At 44.0% G+C, this 12,445-nt stretch overlaps 1 protein-coding gene across 1 annotated transcript in view; it reads left to right on the top strand.

The window, feature by feature from the left end:
• Window positions 1-12,445, top strand: part of PLEKHA7 (pleckstrin homology domain containing A7) — a 323,263-nt gene that overhangs the window by 246,923 nt on the left and 63,895 nt on the right. Inside the window, exon 10 of the mRNA XM_007956820.2 lies at window positions 896-1,366. Within this exon, the coding sequence (XP_007955011.2) occupies window positions 896-1,366 (471 nt within the window). The remainder of the gene's footprint in view (window positions 1-895; window positions 1,367-12,445) is intronic.

Below are 12,445 nucleotides of genomic sequence, written 5' to 3'. Positions count from 1 at the left end.
TATGTGCCCTCGAGTCAGACCCGACTCATAGCGACCCCTCCTTGGGTTTCTGAGGCAGTATCAATACGGAAGTAGATTGCCCCATCTTCCTTCCGAAGAGTGGCTGGTGGGTTTGAACCTCCAGCCTTCTGGTTAGCAGTCAGGCTTAGGCACTATGCTACCAGAGCTCCCAGATACAAGGGGAAAAAAGAGATGGAAAAAAGAGGTCCAAAGAAGCACTGTTTTTCACAACACTTTAGGTTTTCATGGAAAAAGTATTAGTACATAGGCAGTGAGATGTGTAATTGCTTTTTCATTTTCTCCATGCCTAGATTAAGGCCAACAGTGAGTCTACACACACTAAAAAGCAGACAGACCCTGTCTTAGGGATTGTATTTTCACTTTATATTGACATTAGCCATTCTAACTAGTCCTCAAACTAGATCTAGATTGATTCTTTTTCTTTTATTTTTTTTAGATTGATTCTAGTCTGAGCCTATGTTGATTATTTGTAACAAATTGTGAGATTTTTGCATGGATACCTGGGATCTGGCTATTGATATTTAAATGAACCATTATTTACATCTTATACTCTCAGCTTGAAATGGAGATCCCTTTGGCTTGGCCATTTCATGGAGTGATGGATCTCAGGGCCAGGACCTTTTTACCAAGGAGTACAAGAAGACTGACTGCCCCAATCCAAGGGTGCCTAGTAATTTTTCTATCTAGGCTGGGCCTGCTTTCCCAGTCTAAATTACGCAAAGCTTATTGAGTCCCTGCTGTGTCCCTGGTACCAGGTAATTGGGATACGGCAGAACTGGGTCTCTGCCCCAAGGTGGCAGGGCAAAAAACACCTTACAGTGGGAAACACTTCTGTGCCGTTTGGCATGGGCTGATTGTGCTGTTGTCATTGCAGGGATGTGGAGAAGGTGGAGCGGCAAGCCGTCCCCCAGGCCAACCACACAGAGTCCTGTCGCGAGTGTGGCCACATGGGACCCGGACACACAAGGGATTGCCCTCATCATGGTCATGATGAGTCCTTTGGCTTTGAGAGGAGGGAGCAAGAGGAAGAGCGATGTCGTTCCCAGAGGGACCCACTAGAGGGCAAGCGGGACAGGAGCAAGGCTAGGTCCCCCTATTCACCAACTGAGGAGGATGCCTTGTTTGTGGATTTACCTGGTGGCTCGAGAGGCCAGCAGGCACAGCCCCAACGCGCAGAGAAGAATGGCATGCTGCCCACTTCATATGGTCCAGGAGAGCAGAATGGGACTGGCGCGTACCCGCGGGTCTTTCCTTCCAGGACTAACCCTGAAAAGCACAACCAGAAGAAGAGCAGCCTGTCCCAGGTGGAGCACTGGGTGAAGGCCCAGAAGGGGGATGGCCGGAGGTTAGTAACAGACTCAGAATCACTGCTAATAATGGCAATAATAATGTAATTGTAATTATTATCATTTACCCAGTACTTACTGAGTGTAGTTTTAAACTCTTTATCTCCATTTTCTCCCTAAACTCCATAATACCTCAGTAAGGAGGAGGTGTTATTCCCAGTTTATATAGACAAATTGGGTCTCAGGAAAGTGAAGGAACCTGCCGAGGACACACAGGTAAATGGCAGAGCCAAGGTTCAAACCTTGGTTGGTCAGCCTCCAAAATCCACAGTAGATGACATCAGGAGATTTCTCTGTTCCCTGAGCGTGTGCTTTGAGACATTCAGCATGTAGATAGGTCGTAACGGATCTTCTCTTATGCTGCTGATTCTCTGCATCCTAGAAATATTTGTAGAAACCAGAGTAAATACAGTTCTATTTTAATTCCAGGCACATATAGGAGAAAGTGCTTAAGCACTGTTGACATTAGGCTTTATCATACCCATTCCTTCAGGAAGTATTTTTTAATTATTTAGAGGGCATGTGTCTCTTGCTATTTGCAAAGCACTGTCTGTATGTTCTTATAATTTTAGATTAATCAGGACACATTTATGGATGTGAAGAATGCATAGTTATCCAGCTTCCTGATTGTCCTCTGAAGCTACTAAAACAAATCACAAGTGAGAGAGGGAATAGAAAGCCATTGTGCCATCAGAAAGCTCCCTGGGGGCTGAAGTGGCCACAGTGGAGGTGTCTGAGCGCAGACCAAGTCTGCCACTGTCCTGATGAATGTGTTCTAAAATGCCACACTTCATTCTCCCTGATGGTGAGGGCCAGACTTTCCATTTGTGGGTGATAGTGCTTCTTTTAAGGCGTGTGGGCGTGGTATGTATGTCTGGGTTGCTTTAACCCCTTTAATTTGGTCCATTTGGACAGTTGTGAAGGTGTATGGTGGGGAAAGCATAGTGGAAACCACCTAAGCAACTGGTAGACATTGTTGCTGGGACAGACCAGGAAAAGGGAAGGCCTTTGTTCTGTAGCTAAGTTACCTTCCTATCCCCTCATGTAGCTGAGCAGGTATGAATTATATTTGTGTATATGTTGTTGTGTCTTATTGAAAACAGAAAGCTACTGCCCAAGGATACAGGGGAGAGAAGCTCCTATTCTTGGTGCTAGGCTAAATAGGCTCCCTGCTAGGTGATTATGAGATGATCTTACTGCTGTGTGAGGTTAGAGAGTTGGCAGGAATTGTGTTGTATATGTCCTCATACTCTAAAGTAAGGGATATAGGTTTCATTTGAAAGAATAATAAGGGATACTACTGGAAAGTTTTAAGCAGGCAAGGGATGTAATCTGATATTTCACAAAGAAGGTAGAAGCCTAGTGAGGAGGCTGTGGCAATAACCCAGAATGGTGACTGTGGAAATAGAAATGAACAGATTTGAGGCACATTTTGAAGGTTGAAACAACAAAGCTTGTTAATGAATTAGATGTGCAGGATGAAGGAAAGGGAAGCACCAAGGATGGTTCCTAGAATTTTGGCTTGAGCAACTGGGTGGTTGCTAAGATGGGAAAGGGTAAGGAAGGAATAAGTTTGAGAGGGAATAAGATTTCCATTTTGGACCTGTAAGGCTTAGAAATCTATTAGCCATCCAAAGGGAGATGTCTGGTAGGCAGCTGGATAGAGAGTATTGTGTTGAGGCAAGAGGTCTGGGCTGGCAGTGTTTATTTCAGCAGACTTGGTATATAGACAGGACTTCAACCCTTAAGAGTTAGCAGCAGAAGGAAGATACAGCAGAGGAAACAGAGAATGTGTGATCAGAGAGGCATTACTCATGGTAAGTTAGACATTCCCTCTTATATGTAACAATTCCAAAAAGTGGAAGTTGACAGGGGCCTCACTAGGGCAGGTAAAGGCAAGAGAAACCAGAAATTAGAGGCAGAGAGGACAGGTAAGGGTTTGGCTGCAATGACCCTATATTTCCTGCTAAAGAGTTTGGATTTAATCTTGAAGGCCCAGGAAAGTCATTGATGGATTTTAAACAGGAGAAGGGCACACTAATTTTTAGAAGAGTAGTTTGAAAGATATTGGCAGAGAGAAGGCAATCATGATCATCTGTTAATATAGATCATAATAATATAATAACCATAGTTATCATTTTCCCAGCACCTGCTGAGTGCCAGCCTTAAACTCTTTACTGCCATTATTTCCCTAAGATTTCTCAAGCTAGACAGTTCTTTTCACATCCCAGTTCTAAGGTAGCAGGTCCACGTATATTTGAAGAAATTTCCCAGGTGACTCTGATGCATCCCATCTAAAATAAGAGACAATTTTATTTTACCTGTTGGCTCTTTAGATTTTTATTAAAGTAATACATGTTCACAACTTAAGAATTTAAATAATACAACTGCCATCCATCTTACTCTGATTCCTACACCTTTGAGGGAACCACTTTCAATTCTTTTAGCAATTTTTTTCTATTTGCCTCTGGTGGCTGCTGGATTTGAACCACCAACCTTCTGGTTAGCAGTCAAATACCTTAGGCACTATGCTACCAGAGCTCCCATATTTACTAATAAGATATGTCTACTGCTATTTCTTGATTTTTCAGTTTTAGTTATCTGCTGGCATTCTACTTTAGAAGGTAAGGATTTAAGTTTCTTAGTCCCCCTCTTTACCTTTCCCTTTCCCTTTCCCTTTCTAACAGAGATACTTAACCTTATCCCAGGTTCACAATATATAGTGTAATTTTTGGTTATCACTAGTCAGTATTTAGGAGCTCTGGTAGCATAGTGCCTAAGGCACTTGACTGCTCACCAGAAGGCTGGCGGTTCAAACCCACCAGCCACTCCTCGGAAGGCAGGTTGGGCAATCCTACTTCCGTAGTGATACTGCCTCGGAAACCCAAGGAGGGGTCGCTATGAGTCGGGGTGACTCGATGGCAAAAACAACAACAACAACAACAACAGTCAGTATTTATATTATTATGGTGATATAGGACCTCTCTTAGCGTAGCGACTCATAGCGATCCCTCCCTCCTTGGGTTTCTGAAGCGGTATCACTATGGAAGTAGATTGCCCCATCTTCCTTCCAAGGAGTGGCTGGTGGGTTTGAACCTCCAGCCTTCTGATTAGTAGTCAAATGCCTTAGGCACTACATCACCAGAACTCCTGAGCATCTTAGTCACTTAATATATCTTAATATGGCTATTTTTTCCTGTCAGCAAATATAGACATATATTGTTAATTTTAAATGCTATAAAGTACTTTGTTGTATGGATATATCATTTCCTTATTGATGGACAGTTAAGTTGCTTACAAATATTTCTTGTTACAAACTATATTGTAATAAATATCCTTGCACAGTTCTTTGCATGCAGGTGCGAGTATATTATATGTGAAGAACAAATTACTTAAAGTGGAATGACTGAGTCAAAGGATATATGCAGTTTTAATTACAAAAGATATTACAAAATTACCCCCAAAGGTGCTGTTTCAATTTCTAGTCCACCAAAAGTATATGAGTGTCTCTAGTTTCGCCTCCATATCAGCCCTAAAACTACTTTTTAAGGTTAACAGTATGGAGGATGGTTTAGATGGAGAAGAGACTTGAGAAAATGATTAAGTATAATGTGATCATAGTTTGAGTAGGAGGCAAAGAAGGCCTCCTAACTGAAAGCAGTGAAGATGGTGAGGATTGTGAAGAGGGGATGGATATGAGAAATAGACACATTAAGGTTGAGTAGGTTATAGGACTTGGTAGACTTATTTATCTGGGGGGTGCAAGGTGGGGAAGGGCACAGGTTGGGTTGAGAGCACCGAATCCTAACCACTAGACCACCAAGGATACAGGTGGTGTTGAGATAACATTCAGGTTTGGCTTGGTTAATCAGTTAGAAATAGAGTATGTGATACCTGTGGGGTATCCAGGTGGAAATGACCTGTAGGTCATAAGGAATGTGGGTTCCAGTGAGAGAGATTGAGGAATCACTACCCTAGAGATGGTGGCTGATGCCCTGGCAGTAGTTGAGATTACCCAGTATGGAATATTTAGAGCAATGTTTCTTACCCTGGCTGCACAATTTGATCATTTTGAAAGCTTAAAAAAAAAAAAAATAGTAAGAAGCCCAGGCCCTACCCCCAGACAATTAATTTAATTAGTCTGAGGCAAAGTCAAGGCTTTAGTATGTTTTAAAAATTCCCCAGATGATTCCAGTGTGCAGCCACAATGGAGAAACTGGTTGTTTGCCCATTCGAATCACCTGGAGAGGTTTAACATTTACAAAGTCCTGGGTACCACACCCAAAAATTCTGATTCTGTTGGTCTAGGTTGGAGCCTGGACATCAAGTTTTTAAAAAGCACCCCCTACCCCACCCCTCTTACACACATATGACCAGGTGATTCTAATGTGCAGCCAGAAACTCTTTAGCTTAGAATGAGCAACAGCAGAGGGCCAAAGATAGAACCCTGGAAACCCCTTAGCTCAAGGGTTAGGCAAAAGCAAGTCTCCACAAAGGAGACTGAGCAGGAGAAGCAGGAGGAAGACTGGAGTGTTCTGAGGAGAGAGTTTCGTTTGGATGAAGTTCAATCAGCAGTGCAAGGTGCTGAATGACTTCTACCTGGGTGGGTTGCCTTCCAAGGAGCTGGGTATCATTGAAGGAAGTCTGGGAGCTGAGGGTCTCTGCTGGTCCTGTGGTCAATAGCAGAGACCATTTGTTCCTCTGGAGTTCCTGGGTGGTGCAAACAGTTAAGACACTCAGCGGCTAACTGTAGGTTGCAGGTTTGAATCCACCCAGAGGAACCTTGGAAGAAAGCCCTGAGATCTACTTCTGAAAAATCAACCATCGAAACTCTGCAGAGCACAGCTCTACTCTGACCCACACGAGCTCAGTATGAGTCGGAGTCAACTCCGCAGCAACTGGTTTATTCAACAGAGGTTCTTGATGGGCTTAGATGGGCAGACTTGAATTGCCGTACTTAAGAGAGTTAGAATTTATAAGTTAGGTGAGGAGGCAGAGAGGAGGACAGGAAGAAACCAGTAAAATGGCATGGCCAGTGAGAAACCCTTTGTGGCAGGGGTACAGAAAGGACTTTTAAAATCTAGGAGACTGATATGCAATTATAAATTGCTGGTTGTGAAATGTCTCCAGGTAATTTTTCTGTCAGCTCACAAATCTGCATTGAAAATTCTACATATAACAACCTGTATTTAGGGATTTGGGGGTACACCAGGGAGCTAAAGGATGAGAAGTCACCTGCAAGGAGATGAGAGTAGATTGGGGAGGGTGCTGGACTTTCTCTAGGATGTGAGATGGGATCTTGAGCTTTCTTATCTAAGGGGCAGAGTAACATCAAGACTATAGGTGAAAATAGTTCTTTGACTTTAGAGGTCATTGAATATGGTAGGAGGGATTTCAGTCCAGTGGTGGAAGCAGATCTCAGTGGGCTGAAAAGGGAGTAAAAATGAGAAATTAAAGGGCGAGTATAGATGACCCTTTTGAGAAGAAAGTACTGTCAGTCTCAGAGCAGAGTGTCCACTCAGTCTGACACTTGATACAAGTCCACTTATATCAAAAGGTCTGAATCTCACATTCCCAGATTTTTTTCCCTTGTTGTTGAAAGATATATATAAAACCTTCTTACAATCAAGTAATAAATAGATCTGGCTGCTTAATAAAGAACTCTCCTCCATTTTCCTTTTGAAAATGTAGAAGACGCGTATCTCTACTTTGTGTGTGATTAAGACTGTGCTAATCTCGTTAGATTGAGCACGTAGACACCGGGTTGAGGGTTATTTGGTCTGATCCCATTTTCTCAGCTCTGGGCCACACAGGGAGTTATTTCTAACTGTTCTTTCAGTACTGGGAGATAAATTCACATCACTCTCTGGAGAAGGATATCATACTTGATAAAGGGTCAGCAAAAAAGGGAAAGGCCCTCAATGAGCTGGATTGACACAGTGGCTGCAGTGATGGGTTCAGGTATTGTGAGGATTGTGAGGCTGCCTCAGGACTGGACAGTGTTTCATTCTGTTGTCCATTGGGTCATTATGAGTCGGAGCTGTCTCGACGGCACCTAACAACAACAAAAGTTTTTAAGAATGATGGTTTTAGAACAATAGACTGATGTACCTTAGAATCTTATCACCTTCTAAGAGATGGTTTTGAAATTCTAGCCTTCCAATTTTTCTGGTGTTTAAAGTACTGCATGCTTATTAAATTGAAAATAAGTGGTGTGTGTGTGGGGAACTCAAACACTGCAATAAGGGACAAAGGAGAAAGTGAAAGTACTACACAATTGATATGAGGGTTTGTTGTTGTTGTTGTTATGTGCCATCGAGTCAGACCTGACTCATAGCGACCCCTCCTTGGGTTTCCGAGGCAGTATCACTACGGAAATAGATTGTCCTATCTTCCTTCCGAGGAGTGGCTGGTGGGTTTGAACCGCCAGCCTTCTGGTGAGCAGTCAAGTGCCTTAGGCACTATGCTACCAGAGCTCCCGATATGAGGGTTAGGGAATGCAAAAAGGGCATGGAGGTGGCACCTCTGATCTCCTCCAACCTCAGGAGGGGGAAACAGTCACAATTAACAGCCCAAGGCTTATTCCTATGAGGGTAGGCGTGCCCCCACCCTCCAGCCTTTGTACCAGTTCTGACACTGATCGACGCCTGCTGTTCCTCCCCTGGCACTCTCTGCTTCTCTGCTGGGTTTGATAATTCATTGCAGTGGCCACAGAACTCACAGACAATACTCACAAGTACAAGGTTTATTAGGGAAGTAACAGGCTACAATTCAGGTTCAGGAACACTCTCAGGATACAGTTATTCAATCAGGAAAGTCTCCCCTTTGCTGTGCCCCCAGGCATGCCTCTCTGGCCCTTGGCCTCTTGGTCTGGTTTCTGTCTTGCTAGTGTTACTTTTAATTCTGCCAGTAGGTGCACCTAGGCACTATCTGCCTTGTGCCTCCTGCTTCCGGAGCTGCTGTGTCTGTGCTGGTCATCTTTGCCAGTCATCTCTGCCATCTTTCTGCCAAGGAGGTCCAGCACAGGGATCTCACTCAGGTCCAAGGATGCGTTCCACTCCACCTGTGGTATTCCCTCTTGGTGGCAGTGAGATCCCCTCCTCTGCCTCTGTTTTTGTTATGTGCCATCAAGTCGGGCCCGACTCATAGCGACCTCTCCTTGGGTTTCTGAGGTGGTATTACTATGGAAGTAGATTGCCCAACCTTCCTTCCGAGGAGCCTCTGGGAGGGCTCATTTTAAGCCTAGCAGAACGATAAAAGTAACCAATCCCCACTTTAGAGTTCCATACACCTTGTTTGTATGGTCCCACACCCACAAAGGTGCAATAAACACCCACAAAGGTGCTATGTACCTTATTTACATTACTCACAAGCTATCTAGTCTCCTTGGTGGGCCACAAACACCTTACATTTGCATAGTTTCACCCAGTCATATGGTGGGAGCCACAAAGACCATGGCTAGGAGAGCCATATCAAGTAATCACTGCACCATAGGGAAGGAGTTAGGGCCAGGAATATCTACTGTGTAAATGGCTATAAAAGTGGTTTTACATTTTGACATGACCATTTTGTAGTGGCCCCACCCTCCAGCCTTTGTGGCAGAATACCCTGTTTAGTGTCTTTTGGGACAGAGAGACCACAGAGCCACAGCAGGTTTGAGGGGGACCAGCAAATGGATCTCTTTTCAGGTTTAGATTTCCCTGGGAGATCCTGCCTGCTCTGATGGGGGTCCTTACTTCATCTTAGAACCCTACCTCCTATCCTTATCCCTCCTTGGACCATCAGTTAGTTACTGTGATTTGCCTTTTGGAGCCAGGATTCACTCTGAAATGGCCAGCAGTGGGGTATGGCACACAGTGCATAAGCAGAGGGCACAAATGGTAGGATATGCTCAGGGCAGTGGAGCTCTGCCTGGTAGGGGACTTCCACCATCCAGACACTGCCCACACCAAGAATGGGCTATAGAACCAGTTTGGAGGGGTGGAGGGGGTAGTAGCACAGCTAGGATACACTTTGCATAGTTCATGTTTTGCTTTAGGCAGAGTAAACAATGGTTAACAAACTATCCCAGGGTAGCCCCCAGCCTGGTTTATGCCACAGCCACCTCCATTACCTCTGTTTGAGGATTCAGGATTCCTGAGAGATACATTCGTGGAGTCAGTTTGACTCATAGCGACCCCTCCTTGAGTTTCCAAGGCGGTGTCACTATGGAAGTAGATTGTCCAGTCTTCCTTCCGAGGAGTGGCTGGTGGGTTTAAACCACTATCCTTCTGGTTAGCAGTCAAATGCCTTAAGCACTATGCCACTAGAGCTACTATGAGAGACATATTCACCTTTAATTTGGGGCTATCAACAGCAAACCCTGCCACCTAGTGGCAAGTAGACAGGCTTGACTAACAATGCAAGTTGTCTGGGTTGAAGAGATCTTAAAATTACCTCCTGTGGTTGCAATGATAATGCTAAAAAAAGTGGGGGGGGGGGGCTACCATTTTTGAATGACAGCTATTTCTAATCCTATGACAATCCCCTAAGTGGTTCTTATTATCCTCATTTTATAGTAAGGAAAGCGAGACCCAGAGCATATAATTGACACTTAACCTGAAGTCATATAACTGGAAGTGATGGATTTAATTGAGCTTTAAAACAATTAAAATAACATGTCTCAGCCTTTAGTATGCATCAGAGTTACCTGGAGGGCTTGTTAAAACACAGATCTCTGGGCCCAACCTCAGAATTTCTGATTTAGTAAGTCTGGGATTGTTGTTGTTGTTGTTATGTGCCGTTGAGTCAGACCTGACTCATAGCGACCCCTCCTTGGGTTTCTGAGGCAGTATCACTACGGAAGTAGATTGCCCCATCTTCCTTCCGAGGAATGGCTGGTGGGTTTGAACCGCCAGCCTTCTGGTTAGCAGTCAAGTGCCTTAGGCACTATGCTACCAGAGCTCCCTGTCTGGGATAGAGTCGGATAATTTGCATTCTAGTAAGTACCAATGTGGTGCTGATGCTGCTGGTCCATGTGAGTAGCATGGGCTTAGAGCAATGTCTACCACATTACCAAAACCAAATCCACTTTCAATTCTGACTTATAACAATCCCCATAGGATTTCCAAGACTATAAATCTTTATGGAAACAGACTGCCTCATCTTTCTCTTGTGGAGTGGCCAGTGGGTTCGAACTACCAGCCTTTTGGTTAGCAGCCCAATGCCTTAACCACAGCACCACCAGATACCCTTTGGTACATGTTAAGTACTATGTAAAAGTCTGTTAGAAAAAATTGATCATAGAGGTAGAGGCATGATTACAAACCTGGATCTGACTCCAAAACCTAGTCTCTTTATAAAATCGTACCTCACAGTTTAGACTTTTACTCCATACTTTGTCCCTTGTTAAATTTTTCTTCCTTCTCAGAAAATAAGATGGCTAGTTGGTAATTTTCAAAATCATATTGAGCTTCTGTGTGCTGGAGCGTTTGTTGAAGGGCCAGTGATGTTTCAGGGCTTTTTCAGACTGTGGGCAATACCCCAGAGACACAGTTCCTGCCCTCTGAAGATTTACAGCTTGCCTAGGGAGTAGATGTCTTGCAAGTATGAAAAAGTTACATCAATATGGGACCTTGGAAAGGTTACAGACAATTTGATAATCAAGTCAAAGCAGAGGAGGAATGCTCAGGGCTGCAGCAGTTGCAGAAGGCTGGCTGTGAAAGATGTAGGGGACAGGGACCTGGAGAATGAGTAAGATTTAGGTAAATAAGGGAGCCTATACAGGTTGGGGGAGAGAACGACAATATTAAGAAAATAAGGAGATGAGGGAGCGGTACACATACTGGGAAAGTGCCTTCTGAGTATCAGGCACAGAGGTTGCATTTCTCTTTGTTGTCTCATTTACTCCTTAGCACTGTCAAACTCACTGCCATCGAGTCGGATCCAATTCATAGCAACCCCTCCTTGGTTTTCCAAGGCAGTATCACTACATAAGTAGATTGCCTAATATTCCTTCCGAGGAGTGGCTGGTGGATTTGAACTGCCAGCCTTCTGGTTAGCAGTCAAATGCCTTAGGCACTACACCACCAGAGCTCTGTCTTCGTGTTAGAGGTAAGGAAACTGAAGCTCAGAGTAGACTTGCAAAAAAAAAAAAAAAAAAAAATAGCCAGCAAACAGTAGAGCTAGGATTCAAATCTAGGTCACCCTACCTCTGCCCTTTCCACTGAGTGAGGTTGTCCATGGATATAGGAGGCTGGGCCAGGACTTGATGAGGCTTTCTCAGGCGCTGAGAAAGTGCCATGAGAGGAGCACTTGGCTTCCCCCATCCTTGTTCTGGCCCTCATAAGAGCAGGAAAAAGCAAGACTGGAAGAGGAAGATACATGTTGGGCAAGTAGGAGATTCAGGCACGTTGAGATCAGGTGATGAAGAGCTACCAATGTCAGGCTAAGGAGTTTAGATTTTAAGTCATAAACAGTGTGGGGCCATTGAAGTTTTTGGAGGAAAGGAGTGTTGGATCAGAGTTGACAGTGTTCAGGGTGGAAACTAATTAGGAGGGTCTTGCATTTGCCCAGGGAGGTACGTAATGATAGTGTGGCCTAGAGTAATAGAAAAAGAGAGGAATGATGCCAGCACTTCCTTTAAAATCTTCCAGAACTTTGGTGGTAAGATAAAGCCAGCAGGCAAATTTTGGTAACCTGCAGAATCAGGAAGTATTTCCTAGAAATATGCATATCCCTGGGAAGAGCTGACTGATGGCCAGGGAAGGAGAAGGCAGGTTTAATTACTTTGCACTTGAAGTGATGAGAGATAGAGGGTAGCCAACTCAGCATGGTTGGGTAGTTGGTACAGAAAAATGTTTTTGATGTCCACTGCAAGGAGGGGAAGTGACCACTTGAGATGGAGAGTTGCAGACTGGATAAGAAAACATAACCCATCAATATGTTGTCTACAAGAGATACACCTTAGAGAGAAAGACACAAATAGACTAAAAATCAAAGCTTGGAAAAAGATATATCAAGCAAATGACAACCATACAAGAGCAGGAGTGGCAATATTAATTTCTGATAAAATTGGCATTTAGACAAAAACCACCATA

The sequence above is a fragment of the Orycteropus afer genome, unplaced genomic scaffold (genome assembly GCF_000298275.1).
Source record: "Orycteropus afer afer isolate SDZICR_OR568_19922 unplaced genomic scaffold, OryAfe1.0 scaffold00014, whole genome shotgun sequence".
Taxonomy (NCBI): domain Eukaryota; kingdom Metazoa; phylum Chordata; class Mammalia; order Tubulidentata; family Orycteropodidae; genus Orycteropus; species Orycteropus afer.
The sequence above is the reverse complement of the archived record's forward strand: the minus strand, read 5'-3'. Positions and strand labels throughout refer to the sequence as shown.